The following is a 27,867-nucleotide window of genomic DNA, read 5'->3' as shown; positions in this document are numbered from 1 at the left end:
TTTCATTCTAAATCCGCCATTTTGTTTGCCATGAGACATTTTTCTCACTTATTGTTTGCATGAAACGAAATTACGTCCTCCCCCTTGATATATGAATTGCTAGAATAGTATACAAGTGTATATGATAGGTAATTTTGCATAACAAATACGCGGTACGTTTTTATTGGGTATCAAATTCCATTTTGTTATCAATATTAACATGTCTTACAGCTCGTCTTTTAATTACACTTTTATTAACGCACGCTTATTTTGATTCTGAATCACACAAAAACTGCATAAAACTTCCTCGCCCAACATAAAGGTGTTTAGACATAAAAAAGTCGGCCGTATAGTGCCCATGACACTGCACTAGCCGTCGAATAGAAAGAAAAAAGATGCAAAAAAAAATCAATAAAAAATAGCTAAAAAAGGTACAAGAATGGTACACGTTGACTAAAACATAGTTTTAACATAGTTTTAAGTCATGCAATTTTCCATTTTCACTTTGTAAACAAGCAATCGTTCAGCTTATACACTCAATAACTTTTTTGTTAAGGCATCTAGAAACATAGGTTAAAAAACTGAGAGAAGCTTACACGTGTGGCCTCCGGGTAGGCGTATTTATATTGTGAAAAGTGATATAACTTACTTACCAGGTGGAAATATCCTCCTTAAACACCAAAATCCCTTTGAACACCGCCATTTCATTAGATGCATCACACATTTCCCTCACTTAAGTTCGGAAAACACAAAACACGTTGGACCGTCTGGTAGAGGTAGGACCAAACTATTTACATCTTTGTTCACTAACCATGTGAATATTTCTGGTTGTGGTAATGCTAATATTATTTTAAAAATGTTTCTGGTGGTGGTTTAGACAGTGTGTGTATACCACGTGATAAATTACGTCATATATGCTACGCTGGAAGGCAACATTTTGCTTAAAATGAAGACTTAAATCAAAGATAACTTTTCTTGTACAACACCATTTTAAATGAAACAAAGGGCAGTCTATGCCTCTTAAGGAGCCCCACATTTGTATATTTACCGAAATTTGATAAAGTCATTAGTTTCATCAAACACTTTGATAAACCTGTTTCCAAAATCATGTTTTGACAGTGCTCCGTCAGACGGCCGTATTGTGACAAGGTTTGTCGAAGTGTTTAAAAAAACTAAACTCTCAATCAAACTCTGGTAAAAGACCAAATGAGGGGCTCCGTAAGCGGCGTAGACTGCGCTATATTTCATTTAAAATGGTGAAGAAATAGTGAAGTTATCCTTGTTTAAAGTCCTCATCCGAAGCAAAATATTGCCTTCCGACGCAAAGTTACTTGGTATTTGGACTGAATTTTTGGCCAGTCGAGCTATCTCAGAATTCGAGCGATTGATCCCTAGGGTGATCTCTGGGACTGAGAATCATAAAAATTGGGTTTTAGTACTCTATGATACACATAATAAACAAATAATAAACTTTTAGTCGTATATTTTTACATATTAAATATTTTAAAATTTCATACAATCTTTATCATTCACTGTATGTTTGCATTTCTCCAAAAAGTGGGTAATGTGCTTGCAATAAGCATAATGGGGAGTTAAGGTACAAAAAATCGGCCTAGAACATGTACAGTCGAGTAATAACCACGAAGTTTGGAAAATAGGAATATATACATGCAAGCACAGTTACAACATGCACAGATATGCCGTATTTGCCGAGAAAAAAATGTGGATTAAATCAACACGTTTATTTGTAAACATTGCCTCCTAAGCCACAATCTGTTCAATAACTTTTTTATCTTTAATGTTAAGATATCAAGCTAAGATGTCGATCGAAGAATATGTTTTTCGCCGCATACTGGGCGCATACGTTTTTCAAAATTTAAAGAAAAAGTCCACTTACCACGCAAAATTTGGTACCAGAACCGATACTTTTCATTCTAAATCCGCCATTTTGTTTGCCATGAGACATTTTTCTCACTTATTGTTTGCATGAAACGAAATTACGTCCTCCCCCTTGATATATGAATTGCTAGAATAGTATACAAGTGTATATGATAGGTAATTTTGCATAACAAATACGCGGTACGTTTTTATTGGGTATCAAATTCCATTTTGTTATCAATATTAACATGTCTTACAGCTCGTCTTTTAATTACACTTTTATTAACGCACGCTTATTTTGATTCTGAATCACACAAAAACTGCATAAAACTTCCTCGCCCAACATAAAGGTGTTTAGACATAAAAAAGTCGGCCGTATAGTGCCCATGACACTGCACTAGCCGTCGAATAGAAAGAAAAAAGATGCAAAAAAAAATCAATAAAAAATAGCTAAAAAAGGTACAAGAATGGTACACGTTGACTAAAACATAGTTTTAACATAGTTTTAAGTCATGCAATTTTCCATTTTCACTTTGTAAACAAGCAATCGTTCAGCTTATACACTCAATAACTTTTTTGTTAAGGCATCTAGAAACATAGGTTAAAAAACTGAGAGAAGCTTACACGTGTGGCCTCCGGGTAGGCGTATTTATATTGTGAAAAGTGATATAACTTACTTACCAGGTGGAAATATCCTCCTTAAACACCAAAATCCCTTTGAACACCGCCATTTCATTAGATGCATCACACATTTCCCTCACTTAAGTTCGGAAAACACAAAACACGTTGGACCGTCTGGTAGAGGTAGGACCAAACTATTTACATCTTTGTTCACTAACCATGTGAATATTTCTGGTTGTGGTAATGCTAATATTATTTTAAAAATGTTTCTGGTGGTGGTTTAGACAGTGTGTGTATACCACGTGATAAATTACGTCATATATGCTACGCTGGAAGGCAACATTTTGCTTAAAATGAAGACTTAAATCAAAGATAACTTTTCTTGTACAACACCATTTTAAATGAAACAAAGGGCAGTCTATGCCTCTTAAGGAGCCCCACATTTGTATATTTACCGAAATTTGATAAAGTCATTAGTTTCATCAAACACTTTGATAAACCTGTTTCCAAAATCATGTTTTGACAGTGCTCCGTCAGACGGCCGTATTGTGACAAGGTTTGTCGAAGTGTTTAAAAAAACTAAACTCTCAATCAAACTCTGGTAAAAGACCAAATGAGGGGCTCCGTAAGCGGCGTAGACTGCGCTATATTTCATTTAAAATGGTGAAGAAATAGTGAAGTTATCCTTGTTTAAAGTCCTCATCCGAAGCAAAATATTGCCTTCCGACGCAAAGTTACTTGGTATTTGGACTGAATTTTTGGCCAGTCGAGCTATCTCAGAATTCGAGCGATTGATCCCTAGGGTGATCTCTGGGACTGAGAATCATAAAAATTGGGTTTTAGTACTCTATGATACACATAATAAACAAATAATAAACTTTTAGTCGTATATTTTTACATATTAAATATTTTAAAATTTCATACAATCTTTATCATTCACTGTATGTTTGCATTTCTCCAAAAAGTGGGTAATGTGCTTGCAATAAGCATAATGGGGAGTTAAGGTACAAAAAATCGGCCTAGAACATGTACAGTCGAGTAATAACCTTGAAGTTTAGAAAATAGGAATATATACATGCAAGCACAATTACAACATGCACAGATATGCCATATTTGCCGCGACAATACAAAACATGTGGATAGAATCAACACGTTTATTTGTAAACATTGCCTCCTAAGCCACAATCTGTTCAATAACTTTTTTATCTTTAATGTTAAGATATCAAGCTAAGATGTCGATCGAAGAATATGTTTTTCGCCGCATACTGGGCGCATACGTTTTTCAAAATTTAAAGAAAAAGTCCACTTACCACGCAAAATTTGGTACCAGAACCGATACTTTTCATTCTAAATCCGCCATTTTGTTTGCCATGAGACATTTTTCTCACTTATTGTTTGCATGAAACGAAATTACGTCCTCCCCCTTGATATATGAATTGCTAGAATAGTATACAAGTGTATATGATAGGTAATTTTGCATAACAAATACGCGGTACGTTTTTATTGGGTATCAAATTCCATTTTGTTATCAATATTAACATGTCTTACAGCTCGTCTTTTAATTACACTTTTATTAACGCACGCTTATTTTGATTCTGAATCACACAAAAACTGCATAAAACTTCCTCGCCCAACATAAAGGTGTTTAGACATAAAAAAGTCGGCCGTATAGTGCCCATGACACTGCACTAGCCGTCGAATAGAAAGAAAAAAGATGCAAAAAAAAATCAATAAAAAATAGCTAAAAAAGGTACAAGAATGGTACACGTTGACTAAAACATAATTTTAACATAGTTTTAAGTCATGCAATTTTCCATTTTCACTTTGTAAACAAGCAATCGTTCAGCTTATACACTCAATAACTTTTTTGTTAAGGCATCTAGAAACATAGGTTAAAAAACTGAGAGAAGCTTACACGTGTGGCCTCCGGGTAGGCGTATTTATATTGTGAAAAGTGATATAACTTACTTACCAGGTGGAAATATCCTCCTTAAACACCAAAATCCCTTTGAACACCGCCATTTCATTAGATGCATCACACATTTCCCTCACTTAAGTTCGGAAAACACAAAACACTTTGGACCGTCTGGTAGAGGTAGGACCAAACTATTTACATCTTTGTTCACTAACCATGTGAATATTTCTGGTTGTGGTAATGCTAATATTATTTTAAAAATGTTTCTGGTGGTGGTTTAGACAGTGTGTGTATACCACGTGATAAATTACGTCATATATGCTACGCTGGAAGGCAACATTTTGCTTAAAATGAAGACTTAAATCAAAGATAACTTTTCTTGTACAACACCATTTTAAATGAAACAAAGGGCAGTCTATGCCTCTTAAGGAGCCCCACATTTGTATATTTACCGAAATTTGATAAAGTCATTAGTTTCATCAAACACTTTGATAAACCTGTTTCCAAAATCATGTTTTGACAGTGCTCCGTCAGACGGCCGTATTGTGACAAGGTTTGTCGAAGTGTTTAAAAAAACTAAACTCTCAATCAAACTCTGGTAAAAGACCAAATGAGGGGCTCCGTAAGCGGCGTAGACTGCGCTATATTTCATTTAAAATGGTGAAGAAATAGTGAAGTTATCCTTGTTTAAAGTCCTCATCCGAAGCAAAATATTGCCTTCCGACGCAAAGTTACTTGGTATTTGGACTGAATTTTTGGCCAGTCGAGCTATCTCAGAATTCGAGCGATTGATCCCTAGGGTGATCTCTGGGACTGAGAATCATAAAAATTGGGTTTTAGTACTCTATGATACACATAATAAACAAATAATAAACTTTTAGTCGTATATTTTTACATATTAAATATTTTAAAATTTCATACAATCTTTATCATTCACTGTATGTTTGCATTTCTCCAAAAAGTGGGTAATGTGCTTGCAATAAGCATAATGGGGAGTTAAGGTACAAAAAATCGGCCTAGAACATGTACAGTCGAGTAATAACCACGAAGTTTGGAAAATAGGAATATATACATGCAAGCACAGTTACAACATGCACAGATATGCCGTATTTGCCGAGAAAAAAATGTGGATTAAATCAACACGTTTACTTGTAAACATTGCCTCCTAAGCTACAATCTGTTCAATAACTTTTTTATCTTTAAAGTTATGATACCAAACTAAGATGTCGATCGAACAATATGTTTTTCGCCCCATACTGGACGCATACATTTTTCAAAATTTAAAGAAAAAGTCCACTTACCACGCAAAAGTTGGTACCAGAACCGATACTTTTCATTCTAAATCCGCCATATTGTTTGCCATGAAACATTTTTCTCACTTAATGTTTGCATGAAACGAAATTACGTCCTCCCCCTGATATATGTGTTCATTAGGTTATTACTCTTTATATCAATGTAAAGTCTTGATGTTGCACGAACGTCTTGCAAAACAGCAAAAAAAATAAATGAATGTAAACATTATTAATCTGATACTATTTTACCATGAACAATCGTTTTAAACAATGTTTGTCACTGTATTGGCTGCGCAAATCGCAGCGTTTTCCCTATATTTTATATTGGCTGCGTTATACCTCCCTAATTTTACTGGTAACAAGAGTAAATTTCTATGCATTGTAATTTGGGGTGTGTAGTTTGTGTGGGTAAAAACCAGCCGTCTATAGAGCAGCGTGCAGTTCTGGCTGTCTTGGGTTCTAGGCCTGCACTGGCAACTTCCCTCCCAGCTTTTTTTTCTAATTATTTTTGTAAAAACTAAACAACAATACAGCTATAAGATAAAATTAAATAAATTTCTTATTAATTTAATCACTGTATTTCAGGTATTTTCGATTTTGGCAACCGAAATATATCCTGCGCGTCAAGGGAGGTTACTGCGTAGGAGCTGCTATAAACCGTTTTATAAAACCGTTTTGTCTAAGCTAAACATAACCAATATTACGACGTGTTGATATTTTTTCTAAAAAAATACTAATAAATAAAACCCTTAAAGACAATTTTGTCACTACGACCGACGATAGATGTATTGTTTGATATATTATTAAAATATGTTAGGTGCTTTGGTTCAGTTTTTCTCAGACAATCCCACCAGGTATGTTTTAATAGTATTTTTTCTTAAATTTTTGTTTTGACATTTCAATTTTCATCTGTTGACTTCATTTTCAGGGTTTACAATTGGAATACGTATTAAGCTGGGGATCCTATGACCTTCTGTTTCTTTTCTTTGTAGGGTCCGCTACAGAGTAATTACTGAGGGTTGTGTGCTGAATGGCCGTATATATAAGTCTTTTGACATTTTTTTTTACTATTGCAGACTAGAGACATGAATACATTAGCAATGTCAAAAAAGTATCCCTGATCGCTCATTATTGTAGCTAGATTGTGTGCTAATCTATTATCCTAACTGGTTGACTTTACAAACCTGAACAGGATGCAAATCTGGAACACATGTTATTTACGGTGATCAGTAATTTGATGATCTAGCTCAATATAGAGGCGTGCCTTGATCACACGAAGTTTCATCTTGTTTTGTTGAGTATTTTTTTCTATAAATGCCATACAATGTTCTAATATGCGTTGATCAAAATGTAGCACACAGGGGAATAACGTCACAATATCCATGCGCATCGCAGTTACAGTACACTCCATGCGGAACTACCACCTTCCTCGGTCACTCCGAGGGTTTTTTAATTCATCGCGGACATCACTAAGTATGTACCCGCTTTCCTCACTATAATCCGCCGAGTTTTGCCGAGTTGCTCGTTTTCCGCCGAGGGTTTTATTGCCAGTATCGCTGGTGATCGTTATGTTTTATTTGCCTCAAAGCGGAACTCCGAGGTGTATGCTTTGCTACTTCATTGCTACTATTGAAAATAAATAATTACATTTGTAGTTATTTCTTTTAAAAAATTTATTTTTTCTCATAAAGAAAGAAAGAATAAAGTTACGGTGTAAGTATCAGGGATGATAAAATTCCGGATTAATCCGGAATTCCGGATTTAAGGCCTCACGGATCGATTTTGAGATTAATGTAAATCCGTTAAGAGTTTTTTTCTAGGGGGGAGGGGTACAGGGAGCGATTCAAGCTCAGTTCAAACAATATGGGTACGAAAGGTGAGTTTTCCAGATATGTAAGGCCGGAAATTAACGAACCTATTAACATCTTGGCAATCGAGCTATATGATTGGTTAAGATAGCATCCGGTGATTACGGAAATTACCGATGGGACTAGGAGACAGTATCCGAAAGGTCATATCCGGATATGACAGACGACGAAGACGAATAAACGGGTATTGGAAAATTGGAAAAAAAACGACCACCATCAACTTCTAAAAACATTGATTCGTCGATTTTAAGGGTATATTTGCCATTTATTTTTTAGAGAAATTCCCGAAACGTTTCTTTTTAAGTTAATAGAAAGTGATCAAACTGCATATAGCATTATTTCGGACATCCCGATTCGGATTGTGTCATAATAATGGATTTTTATTTGGCCGATTGAAGTTTACGCTGTTTCTTTATTTTTCTCATAATATTTGAAGCACTGTTCTCAATAAGAAGTGGCTGTTGACCATAATGGGAGGTTCAAATGAAAATTGGTTTAGTTCAAATTAAAAAAAAAAACATGAATAAATATTTTGTAGTAGTACTATATATTACGTCGAGGCAGTCATTTTATTTTCTATTTGAGACAGTTCAACAAAACTTCTTGAGGACTCAGTTTGGGTGAGATTTAAATTCTATAGTTGTAATTTGTATTTACCCATCCAGGTATGCTGATGGTTACAAAAGTCAGGGATGAAAGACACCTCAGCCAGTGCATCCAGTTGTTCCTGTCAATGACTGACAATTCAATCCAGAGGCCATGATACTTGGATTTATGGCTGAACATGCTCCCTCGTACGACAGTAGTGTGTCTTACTTAAGACACTTGCCAAAGATACAAAAGCTCTCAGCGAATTAAAACTTCAAAGGTGTACAGCATCATACAAGATGACTTACGGAGTGGCTAGCCATTTCAATGATGAACATGTGGAGGAGCTAATGGATCTCGGTTTTGTTTCAACTAAGACAAGTCAACAAACACAAACAATGAGAAAACTGTTGCAGCTATTTTTCTGCTGTAGAGAAAGAAATAGTGTTGAGACATTTGGCCTCCTTAAAAATCACGGGCTGATTCTAAATTAATTTTCATTGAATTTGAAAGCCTGTTTGAGAGACTTGAACTGCCGTGGGACAATCTAGTTTAAGTGTGCTACTGGACTCTTGTAACACCATGAGGGGAAAAAATCTGGCTTGGGGACCAAAATACGTCAATGTCCACCATGTCCACAACGGCTACGCTGCCAAAGCATTTTTAAAGTCCCGTTTGGATATTACTTGGAATAATATATATAATAATTAATAACATTATATTCTCATCAAATGTGCAGAAAATGGAATTGAATAAATACCACTTTTACAATAAACATTTGCAAGCATGATAATTGATATGTTGTTCATTATTATAAATCAAACATCCCACAGTGTAGACTGTTCATACACAGGCATTTGATCATAGCCAGTTGAGTTTTATGGGAAGTGAACAACTGAACCAAAATGTCAGGTACATGTCTAATGCCTGTGACTTCAGGTAAAAAAAGAGTAAATTTAACTGTTTAAAGACAAAGGTGTTAACCTTCAATGCTAAGATTCCTGATTATTGTTCTGATTGTGGATGTCTCGTGTTGAACATAATTTTATCTACTTAACCGAAAGGTGTACTCCTTGAACACTATTCTAAGGCAAAAAAGGGTATTAGAATCCCTGAAATACAGAATTACCTTGTCCCCCCACCAGGGGGACCCATTGGGGGCCTTGAGCGGCCCCCTCAACCCCACGCAGACATTTTCAGGATTGGCAACTTGGCTCTGTTATCATCCCTGAAGTATGAATATTGTGCTTAAAAATATTGAAACCATAACTTCTTAGTTAATAATTAGAAATTATATAAACGCAATCTAGTATTTTTGACAATGTGGAAGTCATGTTATATGCAAATTTGTAGTGATGTATTGTGCACTAAATTTAGACTACTTTTGGTTATCTGGCATGTTTGTTATTGCGAATAATGCATTTTTTTTTTTATCAAACTGCAGGTTTAAATGTAAAACAGTTAAGAGAAATTAATTGAATAACGTAGCAAACAGAATGTTTACATTACTTTAAGTAACTGGGACTGTTGGAAGTCAAATGAGTAAGATATAATTAAAACTCGGTCAAAAACGGACTTCGACATATGTTGCATTTTTGCCCTTCAAAGGATTACGAGTCTTATTATGTGCAAGTTAGTCTGAAAAATATTGAAACAACACAATAAAAGAACAGTATTCAAATAAATTACACAAAATCAGATACATGTACAGTAGGAGATTCTTATCGGTTTCCTCAGAGTTTTGCAGTGTTTTCAATCCTGAGTATGCGGCGATTGTAATTATACGGTCCACTGATCAGCCTCGGAGGGTGAACAAGTGAAAACATTGAGGAAAGCGGATTATGATAAATTGAATGTCAAGTTCGCGATGACCAAAATCCGCCGAGGAAAACGGAAAGTGGTAGTTCCGCGTGGAGTGTACTGTATGTTGACCTACATTCAAGATATTTATATATAGAAATCACGCTTTACATTTAAATCGCATGTTTGGTAAAAAACGCAGAAACAATAAATAACTTTGCAGCCTAATTGATATAGCGTACTTATTAATCATTATTGTATGATATGTATTTTCGTGAGGTTGACTTTTGGCAGGTTCTTACCAATCAAGTTTTTGATATTATATTGTTATCAATTTGTCTTTAATCCAATTCAAACTTAAAGCACTCATCTACTTCGACATAATTTTGTCTAAATTTATCAAAACTTTTTTAGATTGGTGTATCATCTTAGAAAAAAACAATGCTTTTTAAATGTTCAATATTTGTGCACCCATAGCATAAATCAAAGGATGATTTACCATCCATAAAATAAACGATTTGATATAAAATTGATAAGATCGTGAATCTGTACTTTAACAGATTTGTCACATTAACAAAAGATGTTTCATACGCAATTTTAACTTACTATAACAAAAACTTGCGAAGATAATTGTAAAAAAAATCAAAAAGTGTTCAGATTTGTGATCTTAGCCAGTAGAGTGATTATGAACAGTATTATTTTTTTAAGTGCTTTAGCATAATCCCATCGTCTCATTAAATACAGCAATGAGAGCTCATGCTTGCATTAATTTTTAATTGAACACATGTATGCTATATCTTGGTCTAGTGAGAGATACATCAGGACAGGGAAATGGCCTGTCTATTTAGGTTCTAATTAAGATATATGATTAAGAATGATTTCTTAATGCTTTTTTATGATGCATGCATCAATAAATCCATAATTATATTCTTAAGATATAAGATTTTACAAATATAAGATTTAGGCTTTAAAAAGAAAAAAAAAGGTTTCCCGTTTCCCAACCAACCATCTTTAAAAGCCCTGGACGGTTTCATTGCTGTGGAAATAAAAATCAGTGATGACAATATTTTCCAGTTTGGAACAACCATTATGTCCATCTTTGGGAGATTATTTCATAATGCATGATAGCATGCAGTAACCAATCATTGACCTTAAAATAAAATTCATATTTGCCTAGAAATCTTATCTATTGTTTCATTACGTCAACAGCATTTTGAGGATAAGGGAGCAAGTCTGAATGGTACATGTACACTTGGCCTTCTCTCATGTCCTATACCTGACATATTAATCTTTACTAGAATGCTTTGGATTAAACAACATGTATACAGTATGTTATATTATCATAACATGGGTTTTTTCTTGATTAATAACTATACATCCATATGTGTGCAATTATTACCAATTGATTTATCATTATTTAATGTTAGATTTAGTGTAAGATTAAGACCAGCTGTGGAAAAAATCAAATACTCAACCTTCTTAAAGGAGGTAGATTTACATATAAAAAAATCACAATGCTATTTCTTTTAGAAGATTTTTTTCTGTTTCATGAAGTTGTGTCTAGCAAACATTGAATGTTGAAATAACATCAAAAGCATTTGAACCTTCTAAATTCTAATTTTATTGGGATTATCATTGTATTCACCTATAATGGGACCAGTAAGTAATGTGAGTAATGGTGGTATACTTACAGTATAGGTTATTTAACATTGTTGTGTACAATATGGAGATATATCACGCCTCCAACATAAATGACGCAATGCCTTGGTCCAGAACTGTTTACGTGGTGACCCCATATTTTTCCATATTGGGTCACCAAATTTATATCGTACCAAAATGGCGTCTATTTTCCGATTCCGAAGAATAAATGAAACAGGTTGTCAACGTTATATATATACGTTACTGGGCTAGTAGATGACCAGATATGGGATAAACAGGGCGCAGGAAACCATATTCAGTTTCGAGCTTCGCTCTGATCGATATGGTTTCCTTTGCCTTTTATATCCCATAGAGGGGCACCTACTAACTCCGTAAGTAATATTTGAACAAGTACACAGCTGGGAAAACCATATTGGAATAGCCGTTTCTGCATGTTTCGATCTTTATCATAGGTTTGACATGGGTCCTATGAACTGTATAATACGGAAAAAGTTATGGTGGATTATTTGTATGCACGTGCATCCCGATACGGAAAATATTTTGTAAGGTCACGTGTTGGAAATGAGAGAATACGACGTTTAAATTGATATAGAATAAATTAACTATATTAATGGTAGTTCTTCTTTAGAATGTTTAAGAAAAAATGAACAATGTCTCAGACTCACAATTGTTAATTTCTTAATGAAGAATCACCTGTTTTAAGGAGTGGGTTTGCTGGCAATTTTTGAAATTTAACTATTCTTTTTAGCAATGAACTGAATTTGTTATTTCTTATTCCTGCTATAAAATTACTTCAAATAGAAAACAGAATATGATAGCACACAAGGCTGAAATTTCATAAACAAATTGGATTAAAACATCATGTGAAGTACAGTCTACAATAAAATGCAAATCTTATCATATGATTTACTTGTGAGCTGTATCTGTGTCTATATAAAACACTTAATGGACAAAAATGATTTAGTATACTGTACAACACATTGATTATTGGGCAAAACATGTAAGTCCTAGGGTGTGTTAAGCCACAATAGGCTTAAAATAATGTACATTGTATTTAGACTTGAAACTTAAACTTGTATCAGACAATTTTAAAAGGTCCCTGAATAATTCATAACTCATTTATCACATTTAATATGCTTGAAATTTAGGTTAAGTTTACTTCTGTGGTGCTAATTTTTTAAATAGCCCATGTTGTAAACATTGGTTTGCACTGCTTAACACATTTTTAGCTCGACTATTCGCCCCAGCGTCTGCGTCCGGTTAAAGTTTTAGGGCAAGTTGGGATTTTCACTTATGAGTCCAATACCCTACATTCAATTGATTTAATACTTCACGCAGTTGTTCAGGGCCATCACATGATGAGGTTAGATAACTCCATATTATTCTTTACACAGATTATGGCCCCTGATTGACTATGGAACTAGGGTAAAGTTTTAGGGCAAGTTGGAATATTTATTAATAACTTCTATATCCTTTGTTCAATTGACTTAATACTTCACACAGTTGTTCAGGACCATCCCACAATGAGGTTACATAACTCCATATTATCCTAAATACAAGTTATGGCCCCTGATTGACTTAGGTTAAAGTTTTAGGGCAGGTTAAAGTTTAAGGGCAAGTTGGGATTTTCACTTAAAACTCCAATACCATTCATTCAATTGACGTAATACTTCACACAGAAGTTCAGAGCCATCACATAATGAGGTTAGATAACTCCATATTATCTTTTATACAAATTATGGCCCTTGATTGACTATGGAACTCAGGTTAAGTTTTAGGGCAGTCTGGGATATTGTTTAATAACTTCTATACCCTTCATTCAATTGACTTAATACTTCACACAATTGTTCAGGACCATCACTCAACGAGGTTACTTAACTCCATATCCTTAATGCAAGTTATGGCCCCTGATTGACTTAGGTTAAAGTTTTAGGCAAGTAAAAGTTAAGGGCAAGTTGGGATTTTAATAAAAAAACTTCTATACCGTTCATTCAATGCACTTAATGAAATTCAAAATTATTCACGACCATCTTACAACAAGAAACATAACTCCATTTTAAGCCTAAATACAAATTATGGCCCTTGATTTTTTTGATTTTTTTTATTTCCTTTGAAAGGCATATTTGTATATTCTTAACCACATTTTCATAATGGGAAATCAAGTTATTTGAATGATTTGCCTCATTGTTTGGGCGGGCTGGTGGGAGGGCAGCATCAAAGTCCACTTATGTACATGTATGTATGTAATAATTTTAGTTAGGTTTGACATGAAGAGACCAAACTTGGTATTATTACATCATTATTGTATTCTAAGTCAAAGCGGCGTAGTCGAGCGTGCTGTCTTACGACGGCTCTTGTTTTTTATATTTTTATTCAGATTTTTCAATTGAAACTGTGTGGTTGGGTGGCTCGTCGGGAGCATGGATGACATTGAAAAATTTATGTCATAGATTTAATAGATTTTATCCAGTCATTATAAATACTTGACTGCATGTTGTCTTGCATACATGTAGTTATGAATATGGGTTACAAGATCAAATCCCTGTCATAAATTCAATAGTTTTTATCCAATTGTTATGAAACTTGGTAAGAATATTTTTCTGCATGTTATCTTGAACCGGCATGAATAGGGGTCACCTAAGATAAAAATTTGAATAACTAGGTAAAATCTTAGTGAAAGAATTCTCCGTCTTAAATTCAATAGTTTTTAAACAATTATTATGAAACTTAGTCAGCATTCTTGTGTTTATGTTGATATGAACGATTATATTATTGGTCACCTCAGGTCCATTTAACCTACGAAGTCAAACCTTAGGAAAAACAATTCCCCGTCATAAATTCAACATTTTAAATAATATTTTCATAAAGTTTGTCAACAACTAAATTCACTTGCTCTTCAATTTATAAACAGGTAAACACAAACCCTAATGCAGATTTTTTTTTTTATTATTATGAACTTTTCTATCCTTAAATTCTTCATGACTTTTGGTACAAACATTTTAATTGATGATGAAATAAAAAAAACAATATAAGTTCTGCTCAAAAAATAAAAATAAATGGGAGTAAAAAGTGATTTTTAGCAGAACAAGGAAGGCTATACTACTCTAGTCGGAGTTGGCGTCGGTTAAAGTTTTAGGGCAAGTTGGCAATTTCACTTATTACTTCAATACTGTTCGTTTGAATTACTCCATACTCCACACAGTTGTTTAGAACCATAACAAAATTATATTTCATAACTCCATATCATTCATAATAAAAATTAAAGCCCCTGATGAGTTAGAAAGATTAGGTTCAAGATTAGGTTCAAGTTTAAGGGCAACTATGGGTTTTAACTCATATCTTAAATAATATTAGTTCAATGGACTTCGTGTTTCACACAGTTGTTCAAGGCCATCACATTATTAGGTTACATAACTCCATATTATCCTTAATACAAATTATGGCCCTTGATTGAAGTTTTTTTCTTTTGACCGGCAAAAAATAAGATCATTAATAACACATCTACTTCTAAGGTAAACGTACATACGTATAGTCAAGCAAGCTGTCCTATGACAGCTCTTGTTTAATTATTACCCACTAATTATACATCTTATTGAGACGTACATATAGTCGAGCACGCTGTCCTAAAACAGCTCCTGTTTAATTATTACCCACTAATTATACATCTTATTGAGACGTACATATAGTCAAGCAAGCTGTCCTATGACAGCTCTTGTTTAATTATTACCCACTAATTATACATCTTATTGAGACTTACATATAGTCGAGCACACTGTCCTATGACAGTTCCTGTTTAATTATTACCCACTAATTATACATCTTATTGAGACGTACATATAGTCGAGCACGCTGTCCTAAAACAGCTCCTGTTTAATTATTACCCACTAATTATACATCTTATTGAGACGTACATATAGTCGAGCACGCTGTCCTAAAACAGTTCCTGTTTAATTATTACCCACTAATTATACATCTTATTGAGACGTACATATAGTCGAGCACGCTGTCCTAAAACAGTTCCTGTTTAATTATTACCCACTAATTATACATCTTATTGAGACGTACATATAGTCGAGCACGCTGTCCTAAAACAGTTCCTGTTTAATTATTACCCACTAATTATACATCTTATTGAGACGTACATATAATCGAGCACGCTGTCCTAAAACAGCTCCTGTTTAATTATTACCCACTAATTATACATCTTATTGAGACGTACATATAGTCGAGCACGCTGTCCTAAAACAGCTCCTGTTTAATTATTACCCACTAATTATACATCTTATTGAGACATACATATAGTCGAGCATGCTGTCCTAAAACAGCTCTTGTTTAATTATTACCCACTAATTATACATCTTATTGAGACGTACATATAGTCGAGCACGCTGTCCTAAAACAGCTCTTGTTTAATTATTACCCACTAATTATACATCTTATTGAGACGTACATATAGTCGAGCACGCTGTCCTATGACAGCTCTTGTTTAATTATTACCCACTAATTATACATCTTATTGAGACGTACATATAGTCGAGCACGCTGTCCTATGACAGCTCTTGTTTAATTATTACCCACTAATTATACATCTTATTGAGAGGTACATATAGTCAAGAAAGCTGTCCTATGACAGCTCTTGTTTAATTATTACCCACTAATTATACATCTTATTGAGACGTACATATAGTCGAGCACGCTGTCCTATGACAGCTCTTGTTTAATTATTACCCACTAATTATACATCTTATTGAGACGTACATATAGTCGAGCACGCTGTCCTATGACAGCTCTTGTTTAATTATTACCCACTAATTATACATCTTATTGAGACGTACATATAGTCAAGCAAGCTGTCCTAAAACAGCTCCTGTTTAATTATTACCCACTAATTATACATCTTATTGAGACGTACATATAGTCAAGCACGCTGTCCTAAAACAGTTCCTGTTTAATTATAATCCACTAATTATACATCTTATTGAGACGTACATATAGTCAAGCAAGCTGTCCTATGACAGCTCTTGTTTAATTATTACCCACTAATTATAAATCTTATTGAGACGTACATATAGTTGAGCAAGCTGTCCTAAAACAGCTCCTGTTTAATTATTACCCACTAATTATACATCTTATTGAGACGTACATATAGTCGAGCACGCTGTCCTAAAACAGCTCATGTTTAATTATTACCCACTAATTATACATCTTATTGAGACGTACATATAGTCGAGCAAGCTGTCCTAAAACAGCTCCTGTTTAATTATTACCCACTAATTATACATCTTATTGAGACGTACATATAGTCGAGCACGCTGTCCTATGACAGCTCTTGTTTAATTATTACCCACTAATTATACATCTTATTGAGACGTACATATAGTCGAGCACGCTGTCCTATGACAGCTCTTGTTTAATTATTACCCACTAATTATACATCTTATTGAGACGTACATATAGTCGAGCAAGCTGTCCTAAAACAGCTCCTGTTTAATTATTACCCACTAATTATACATCTTATTGAGACGTACATATAGTCAAGCAAGCTGTCCTAAAACAGCTCCTGTTTAATTATTACCCACTAATTATACATCTTATTGAGACGTACATATAGTCGAGCACGCTGTCCTAAAACAGCTCCTGTTTAATTATTACCCACTAATTATACATCTTATTGAGACGTACATATAGTCAAGCAAGCTGTCCTAAAACAGCTCCTGTTTAATTATTACCCACTAATTATACATCTTATTGAGACGTACATATAGTCGAGCACGCTGTCCTAAAACAGCTTCTGTTTAATTATTACCCACTAATTATACATCTTATTGAGACGTACATATAGTCGAGCACGCTGTCCTATGACAGCTCTTGTTTAATTATTACCCACTAATTATACATCTTATTGAGACGTACATATAGTCGAGCACGCTGTCCTAAAACAGCTCCTGTTTAATTATTACCCACTAATTATACATCTTATTGAGACGTACATATAGTCGAGGACGCTGTCCTAAAACAGCTCCTGTTTAATTATTACCCACTAATTATACATCTTATTGAGACGTACATATAGTCGAGGACGCTGTCCTAAAACAGCTCCTGTTTAATTATTACCCACTAATTATACATCTTATTGAGACATACATATAGTCAAGCAAGCTGTCCTAAAACAGCTCCTGTTTAATTATTACCCACTAATTATACATCTTATTGAGACGTACATATAGTTGAGCACGCTATCCTATGACAGCTCTTGTTTAATTATCACCCACTAATTATACATCTTATTGAGACGTACATATAGTCGAGCACGCTGTCCTAAAACAGCTCCTGTTTAATTATTACCCACTAATTATACATCTTATTGAGACGTACATATAGTCGAGCACGCTGTCCTAAAACAGCTCCTGTTTAATTATTACCCACTAATTATACATCTTATTGGGACGTACATATAGTCGAGCACGCTGTCCTAAAACAGCTCCTGTTTAATTATTACCCACTAATTATACATCTTATTGAGACGTACATACAGTCAAGCAAGCTGTCCTTAAACAGCTCCTGTTTAATTATTACCCACTAATTATACATCTTATTGAGACGTACATATAGTCGAGCACGCTGTCCTATGACAGCTCTTGTTTAATTATTACCCACTAATTATACATCTTATTGAGACGTACATATAGTCGAGCACGCTGTCCTAAATCAGCTCCTGTTTAATTATTACCCACTAATTATACATCTTATTGAGACGTACATATAGTCGAGCACGCTGTCCTATGAAAGCTCTTGTTTAATTACTGCTCACTAATTATACATCTTATTGAAAAAAACACCAATGTCAAAATGAAAATCCTGCTATATTGCAGTGTACCACAGGCCCCTTGTTTACCTGAAATTCGAACGTAGTCATTATCATGCATGTCTATTCCACTAGTATGAAACTCCCATTCATGTATCCTGAGGGCCTATTTCATATTATATTTAAGACAAAATCATTAAACATTTTTTATTACCAAAGGTATTGTAAAATTAATTAAATTTATTTGTTTTGGTGTTCGACCTTCAACACAGTATTTTTGGTACAGAATTTATCAGTAAGATCTGTGTGATCCATACACAGTGTAACACTTGATAAAATAATTATTTTACTACTTAAAAATCATTAAAAGATTTATAAAATATACATTTAAAACTAAACTCATTTATTTTAAGCACGAGTTCACATGATGGTACATTGTATAAATATTTGCATATTAAAAATTAGGATATGATGTTTTAACATTAAATGCACTATCTATAAATTTAAGAGTTAACCTTTTGAAATACAATATTACTGCAAGTTTATTTTTTGAAAGGTTATATTAACTTATATTTTTTTTAGATTTATTTCAATCAAATTATGTTGTAAAATCATTTGAGCTTTAAAAATGCCATCGTTTTCTAGCATTTTAACAATAAGACATCATGATTGTAATCATTATGTGTAACTGTGAATGCATTGTTTATAATGAACAAATTATTAAAAACATAATAGTTGCCGTCATCATTTAAATCAGGAATTTAAATCAAACTGGCTTGAGGCGGTGTAACTTGTAACTTGGTAGTGAAACTTGGATGTCCTTTTGTGTTAACTACATTTTTATTTCCTGAGCTTATAACTAGGTACATGTTTATATACAAATATATGTAGGATCTCTCATAAGTCTTCATATAATCCACACTTTCATTCAACAAGTTTAACACTGTTTCCTGGATGAGTTAAGAATTAAAGTAACACAGACAGATGCTTATTAAGACTTATACAAATGTACATCGTCTATTTCACAAATAATAATTCACTTTAAATATGTCATGTGTATGTACAAGGTAAGTGCATAGTTTAACAAAAATGTTAATTACATCAAAAGCATATATAGAGGTATGATTAACTTAAATAAGGTATAGACATATGTTTGTTTATAACACAGTAATATAACAGTATGATGAACAGTGTTGTTTTAGAAGATAAACATTATTATGTAGAATAATTAAAAATAGATGTACGGATACAAAGTGATTCTTTTACATAATCACAGAGCTTAATCAGCTCAAATCTATTAACAGAATTTAAAAGATGTTGATATTTATACACTGAGGGGAGAACAAAATAATGACATTATATGTATTTCTTTCTAATAACTATTAATAAATAACGAGGGCATATACACACAAAATGATATTCGTCAAGATTGTAACAACACATACAGTAGCATTCATTACAAAGTAGCGTTCATTACCCAGTAGCGTTCATTATTGGTAAAATTATTTCTAGCATGTAACACCCCCCCCCCCCCCCTTAACCCCGTCGCCAACCCAGTAAGATATATCAACAAAGACAAATCTACCTTTCAAATAAATCTTTATCATTAGAACAAAATGAAAATGTCACAAAAAGGCTTGCTGATTTTTTTTTCCCCAAAGGTGGGCATATTATAATCGCTCTGTCCGTCCGTCCGTCCGTGTGTTCAGCTAAATAACTTGTATCCAGGCTGTAACTTTCTCTTGTATGGACAGATTTTAAAATAACTTGCCACATGTGTTCGACATACCAAGACGACGTGTCGCGTGCAAGACCCGTGTCCCTACCACTAAGTTCAAGGTGACACTTAGTGTTTATTCCCAATGGAATGCTGCATATAAGGACACAGAGTATAGGTTGTTGTGTCCAGGCTGTAACTTTCTCTTGTATGGACAGATTTTAAACTGATTTGCCACATGTGTTTGACATTCCAAGACATCGTGGCGCGTGCAAGGCCCGCGTCCCTGGCCTACCTCTAAAAATATAAAAATATAAACATTTTTCTAAAATTCCTCTAAATAAAATATTAATGTAAAAGTCTATGTACTTCTTGAAAAACAATCTAAACCAATCATTAAGCTACAGTTTCGTATCCAACAGAAAAAGCATACTACTGGCATTTCTGATTCCTTATCATTATAGTGCCGTGAATTGAGTGTTCGCTTTAACTTACGAATGTTGATTTAAGTTTCTACAATATTATCTTAAAAGTATCGGAAACATATCTTTTTCAGGAATGTACTGTGTTTTGGAAAGAGACCATCTTGAATTAGTATCATTCAGTATAAGTCTCACATCTAGATAGCGTTAGTCTCGCTTCCACACAGTGTTAGTCACGCATCATGACAGTGTTTGACACTAAGACTTTTAGAGAAGGAGTCCACCGGACTCCTTATTTCCAAAATCAAGGAGGCCGGCATAAAATTAAGGAGTCCAGGATATTACAACATTTATTCAAATTTATTGACTCAATGCTCCAGCTAGTCCTAAATAACAGGTTGGGACACCCGCTGCCCTTTTTAAGTACCCGGCTGCCATTTTACTACACCCTGCTGTGCCATTTTGTTTGCCAGTCAATGTCCAGGAATGAGTTATAAATGTACATACTTTTGACACAAACTTAAAGTTAACAGCTGAGGTAACAAACTGTAAGTATTGAAAGAAGTAACATCACATTACATAAAAAGTTGAGTACTGGCCCTTGCAAGTGTCCCATAAAGGCTAAGTTAATTCACATCAAAAGTGTCATTTCTGACCTACCCCCTGGCTGGAGCACTGTTTATTCAATGATTTCACAGAGCCTTTGGTATTTCATTTCTGAAGGGCAAACTAGAGATTTGTATTCTGAGAGCACAATAAAGTTATATTTTAATTGTTTAATTCAAATAACATGAACATGACTGAAACTATTTATCTAATAGATTCTAATATGACTTGAAAAAATTGCCATGAACTGACGATCTAGCATATAGAACCTTGGCCTCTTGTGAAGCGGCTGTGGAGCCATCAGATATAAGGGAATTGAACGGGGCATTGTCAAATACTGAATTTTGTTTAATTGGAACATTCATCTGCAATCAGTGCAATGAGACACTGACGTGCCTTATATGTTGTGCCAATGCTAACAGACTTTGCAATATAAGCTTGGTACATGGTGACATAGTCTGTGTAGGACTGTCCTTATTTCTGAATAATGTTCAGCATCCATAAACAGAATGCACTACCTGTCAAAGATAGCTTTGTTCAGCTGAATTAACCAGCAGTCAGCTGGTGATTAACTTAATTATTTTTCCCATTTTTGCATTTTCTTAGCTTATAATATTATCATGACCCTTAAAAGTTTTTTGATGGCTTTCAATCGCACGTTAGAGCGCACAGTGACAAAGCTCCCTACAGTCAGGTACTCATATACAGATGTCAGTTCAAACATCAGCCAAGACAATTGTTTTAACCATGCTTGCTGAATTTCCTTTCTCTATAAATTACAAACTCTTTTATCTTTTTTTCTTTTTCAGTTCTTTTATTTTTGCTGCCAGTGGCGAAATCCATTTTACCGTTGACATAAACATTGTTTACATCTAAAATCAACGAGGAATATTTTTTGTAAACACCGTTTGACGGGTTTTATCGATTTATTTACCATATTACAAACATTAAAAGATACATGAATACCGGTCTATGACATCACTTACTACTTTAAAGAGCGTCTAAATGATAACGATTTGACGAGTCGCAAAATAATTACATACGAGCTTTCGGATACTTTTAACCTTCGGACACGATTTGTGTACAATTGGATTTTGAAATGAAGGTGTCCGACGGACTGCCTAGACGGAAAATGCGGTAGTCCGAGCCGAATTTTAGGAGTCTCGGACTACCGGACTCCCGTTAGTGTCGAACGCTGCATGATAGTGTTAGTCTTGCATCCAGTAAGTGTTAGTTTGGCATCCAGATAGCGTCTCGTCTTGCTTCCAGTGCGTGTTAAATTTCACTTCCAGTTTTAATCTCACTAAGGTTTTCTAGTGTCACAATATTAAATGGAGTAACGTTTATCATCACAGTGTTTATTTAGGCCATGTTCTTTATTTTTCCAGATAGCATAAGTGTTGCAATGTTGAACGGAGCAGGCCAGGCCACGCTTCAGCTGCTGCCGGACAACACCGTCCTGAACGAAGGCACTGAGGAGGAGTTGGTATGAACATATTGTTGTGGCCACATGGATGTTTCAGCACTTGTCACAACTTACAGTTTTGCTCCCCAGTTTATGTCTGATATGATGATTTCACACTTTAAACCGAAAGAAATAAAAATGCCTGAATATTTAACAGTTTTATAAGTGCTTGAATATTTAAAAAGCACTACTTACTATTCAACTGTTGATGCAGTCTTCCAATTAGACTAATACAAAGAACACATTAGTGTGTAAATCATGCTACAAAGATTAATGAAATGCTGTATGTGATAGGGATCATTGCCCTGGAAACTAAAGCTCAAGTGTTATTGTACCTGTTTTTGTTTCAGAAATGTTACGGGTATAGGGAGAGTGGTTGTAAGAGATGCTTGTTCTACTTCCTGGTTGTGATCACACTTGGCCTGGTTTTCCTCCTGTTGTACTGGAAACCGGAACTTGAGTGCTACCTGAAGAAGTCCCGCTGTGTTCTCTACAGGGCAGATACTGTCCTTCTTATGGTATGAACTTATAAGAAGTCTGTAAGGTATGGAAAGCTTCAGCATGTAGAATGTGTGTTAAATATTTCATTATTCTCATTAGCATGCGTTAGTTGAGTTAGTAATTGTGAGCTGATTGTTGTTATTCTAAAGAAGAAAAGTTGAGGTAATGGTCCTTAGGGTCTGTGGCATCGTAGACTTGACCAGAACTCGAACCATATAAGCTACCGGTATTCCAGAGACAAAACTCCCATTCATAGCCAGGACCATTATGTTAAAAATGATTTAGTAATGCCCCCATTTTTGACTGAAAACAAACAGAAGAGCTTTGTTGTTTCTACTACCATAATATTAATATTAATAATATCTGTCATGTGTTCCCGTTCCTGATAGAAAAATCCGACCCGAGGGCACCTGCGTTGCCAGGTAACGAGGCTTGCCGAGTTACCGGCTATGCAGCGTGCTCGAGGGTCGGATTTTTTTATCCGGAATGGACACACATGATAGATATCTTTTCTAGCATACATTAAATTACATTTTTTGTGAACAAAATACATAAAAAAACGCATTTTTGTGCATATCACCAAAAAGCGCGTGTGATGATGTTTACTGACGTCATGACGCGCAGTAATTTGTATTCACTGCATACGTCAATAAGTTCTTTCGACGTCATGTCTTTAAATGGTTATTTTTTTTTTATTTTTTTTTAAAGTTTATTTTTGTAAAGTTAATGTTAATGGAACTCATCTATTTAAATCTCATAATTATGATAAGATAAAGTGTATTATAACAGAAATTGAAATTATTACGTCACAGCGCATGACTCATCTGGCATGCCAGATAGAGTTTTCCAGCACGGCTGAATTCACGGGAAATGCCTATCCGGTGTGCTAGAAATGAAGAATCTGTGGTCCCTGCTGGATAATATTGCGAATATTGTCATGATCATTGTATCAAGGGGAATATTAACCTGGCAATGAAGTGTGGCCTTCAGTGATTAGAATGTTTGTCACAAATTACAGGGGCTTAGTCTGTTATAAATGTTTGCATCTGTTACTAGAGATTAGGTTTATACATGTAGTTGACCTAGTGTAATAAAATGTTGTATATACAGTAAATGGCATTAACACAAATATCTTCATGACAGCAGTTACAACCGTGACCTGGCCCAAATTTGTCGAAACTTCTTATGCTTAACAGGCTTAAGTAGCTTGTCAATGAGCCAAATTGCATGCTGAAATAAAATTTTGTTAAATGAATAATGATTTATTGAGCTGAAGATAGAAATTTTTCCTAATAAAAGTCTAAAAACTTGAGATATTTAAAATTACACCAATTACAAAACCCCCAAAATAGTAAGCTTATCTAAATCCTATTATAAGGGACTTAAGAAGTTTTGAGAAATTAAGGCCTAGTGTTTGTGTGAGTAATACAATGTACTAGTAAAGTGGTACTTAAAACATGCCTACTTATGGATGTCAATTGTGATAGTGATATTTTATCTTCATGTCTTATCTTCTTTTACAGGACAGATATGAGCAAAAGTATGTGTGCACCATCAAGTCACTAAACATCGCTGATGAACTGTGAGTCCTTATCTCTTAGGATATAATCTTGGTCTTCTTGTTCTATTTGTTTGTTTCAATAAAGTCCTAATATTAAGACAAAGTGTAGCTAATACTGTGCTTTCAAAGTAAGTGAGATCAGTTAGCTATGCTTGTAAGTAATACAAATGTTACCCGTATACACATGTCAAGCATATTTAGATGGTCGTGTTCTTTTAAGGTAAAGTCGAAGTACTGTCCTAGCCTTTGTATTGGCATAGGCATCATTGTGCAAAATCTTTAACCGTGGCCATAACAATTTTTTTTTGATTTTTTTTAAATGAAACTTGGTACACATGTTGCCAAAGACAACACACAGATGTGTATCAAGACCCATGACTCACACTTCAATAATTGTCGAGTTATGCCCATTATGTTTGCAAAAAACAACTGAAGATTCACATTGCAGTGCTATTATTATAATAACTTGTTGCATTTCCCCATGGTGAACTCATCCTTCTTACTTTCCAGTTCGGAGTTTAACGATGCATACAATCGGGAAGAATCAGGCCCAGAAAACTCCCTCGACCACAGTGATATGGCCACACTCACTGTCAAACAGGTTAGAGGAGATCAATATTACAAACACATTCCTATACCCCGGTACACACTTCATATTTGAAGAAATAAGTGTACATATACATGCAATTGTGAATAATTGGAACCAAAAAACCGTCATGATGAACTGTGATTGTATCTTTTCTAAAAAGTTGTAAATTGTTATTTTGTAAAAAAATCCAAAAATGATCTGCAAGTTACCTGATAAAAGTTGAACAGTTGAGTACTAAAAGAAATCAAGTAGTTCCACTTCCGGGATTAAAACATATTGCCTGGTGTGTTTGTCTTGTAGCTATATCAGAGACTTTGTTGTTGTGAATATGAATCTTGATAAAGTGGTAAAAGGTTTAAAAAAAAATGTTCATCCTTGGATGATAATTCAGTGAATATTACATATTTAGATTGTTAGTTACTTTTGCGTGAATTTTTACCTAATTAAGACATTGTGCAAATCAGTGTAACTTTTCTCCTCTTGAATTTTTTCCAGTTTGAGCCTGTAGTGTTGTACTTTGACTTTCAACATGTACGCTACATCTGGAGCAGCAGGTCAAAAACCTACTCCAAACTGCTGTAAGTGGACACTTTACACTCACTTAGTATTGGTGTAGTGATTTGGTACAACATTTTACAACTGATTTACAAGAAGACAAATGAAAAAAAATAAAATAACCAGGGCCTAAATACTGCTTTTTCTTTTGTATTCATACTCTTATCAAATACAATATATTGAAGGAGAAGCACATCATAGAGCTACTGTATAACAGCCTTATATTTAAGTTTTCTGTGCTATTTTATGTTTAGTTCTTTCCCTCATGATAATTATACAGAGACCTGTCGAGTAACACCCTGATGACGTCCCTGGAGAATCACAAGGCTCTAACCCGTTTACAGCAGGCCCATCGTCGCATGTTGTACGGCAACAATAGCGTCGAGGTTGAGGTAAAGTCGTACTGGAAGCTCCTCATTGAAGAGGTAAAACCATAACTTTAGTGAATCATAGTTTTGAATGTGTTTTTGTGTGCCTTTGTAACATGACAGGAATGTAACAGATCATATTGTCTAGCGGTATCTTTTCTATTTTGCCAGCATCATTAGCTTTTTCTGTACACTGTCAGATCAAGGAAGTTCTTATCAAACCTTTAATTAACTTTTTGTAACAATGTGAATGAGCATAATTTAGAATGCAGGTTTAATAACTATCCACATTCCTTTAATAGTTTGGGAATATTCTTAAAATTTGACCCAATTCACCTTGTCTGTTCTCTATCTTTTCAATGTCATATCTAAACTAATATATATATATCTGATTTGTGTTACAGGTCCTGAATCCGTTCTACATCTTCCAACTGTTCAGTATTGTGCTGTGGACCACGGACCAGTACTATGTGTATGCCTTGTGTATCCTGGTCATATCTCTCATCTCAATCATCATTTCTCTCTACCAGACGAAACGGGTATGGGTGCTAGATACTTTATATATACTTCATTATATGTCAGTTGATTATTGCAAGAGTGGTATTAACAGTAGATGGCCCCTTATGGGATAGTTGGCATTTGTTTGAAGACTTTGTCTTGGCAATAAATATGGAATTGGATGGCTTAGGATCATGAAATTTCAAATGTTGTTAGGTAAATTTGTTCTGAACAGTTTACTTCAACATTGTTCAAGTGTTACCGACAAACTGGAATTCATGTGACATAATGATTGACAAAAGGATGATTTAAAACACTGAAATGATACTCAAATTTAATTTCTACTTTACATTAATTTCCATTACAGCAAATGGTAACATTACACAACATGGTTAAGACGGATGCCACCACCATCTCTGTTGACAGAGGGGACAGTTGCTATGAGACCATTCCTGTGACTGATCTTGTTCCCGGGGATATTATCGCCGTCCCGTCACAAGGCTGCACTATGACCTGTGACGCTGTGGTTCTACAGGGGAGTGTCATTGTAAATGAAAGCATGCTGACAGGTAGTTTATTATTGTGACACTCATACTTTAAATCAATACATACACTTGTATAACAAAGATAACTTTTGAGTGATAAACCTTTGACTTCTTAAAAAATAATGCATCTATGGAAAACATTAACTACAGTCAAACCTGGTTGAACGGTCACCTGCTTTAAATGGCCACCTGCATTAAAGGGCCACTCCAAATTCCCCCCCTACGTTTTTACTATATAATGTAGGTGCATTAACCGGCCAACTGTCTAACGCGGCCGCGGCCACTAATTTTTGTCCCCATGAAGCCATAAAAACACTAATTAGCAGCCACTAATCCCTTGTCACTGACACTTCAGCTTAAAATTTTTTGGAATACACAGCTTTAATTGCGTAAAGAAGTTTACGGAAAAGAACGACGGCCTCGGGTATCTCCGTCATCCAATGAAAATGAATATTGCATCACACGATTTCCATGCGTGTTTACTCATCGAGAAATCATGTTTATTACACGTCGGCGAATGTTTTGATCAGAATTGACACAATTATTAAGATAGTTAAATAATTACGAAGTTAATTATTAAATACCGACAAAAACACCCATTATTTTGAGTTCACAGTTTGCATTGTCATTCGAAG

General features: G+C 34.6%; 1 protein-coding gene across 5 annotated transcripts in view; it reads left to right on the top strand.

Moving 5' to 3' along the window:
• Window positions 1-6,387: 6,387 nt before the first annotated feature.
• LOC128246797 (polyamine-transporting ATPase 13A3-like) overlaps window positions 6,388-27,867 on the top strand; it is a 51,348-nt gene continuing 29,868 nt past the window's right edge. For all 5 annotated transcript variants that reach the window (XR_008263364.1, XM_052965241.1, XM_052965239.1 and 2 more), the window contains exons 1-9: window positions 6,388-6,539; window positions 22,539-22,636; window positions 22,966-23,133; window positions 24,640-24,698; window positions 25,188-25,278; window positions 25,762-25,844; window positions 26,102-26,246; window positions 26,594-26,728; window positions 27,055-27,256. Coding sequence is in view for 4 of the 5 variants with exons in the window: in XM_052965241.1 (XP_052821201.1) it covers window positions 22,556-22,636; window positions 22,966-23,133; window positions 24,640-24,698; window positions 25,188-25,278; window positions 25,762-25,844; window positions 26,102-26,246; window positions 26,594-26,728; window positions 27,055-27,256 (964 nt within the window). In the remaining variant the exon portion in view is untranslated. The remainder of the gene's footprint in view (window positions 6,540-22,538; window positions 22,637-22,965; window positions 23,134-24,639; window positions 24,699-25,187; window positions 25,279-25,761; window positions 25,845-26,101; window positions 26,247-26,593; window positions 26,729-27,054; window positions 27,257-27,867) is intronic.

The sequence above is a fragment of the Mya arenaria genome, chromosome 9 (genome assembly GCF_026914265.1).
Source record: "Mya arenaria isolate MELC-2E11 chromosome 9, ASM2691426v1".
Classification (NCBI taxonomy): Eukaryota; Metazoa; Mollusca; class Bivalvia; order Myida; family Myidae; genus Mya; species Mya arenaria.
The sequence above is the reverse complement of the archived record's forward strand: the minus strand, read 5'-3'. Positions and strand labels throughout refer to the sequence as shown.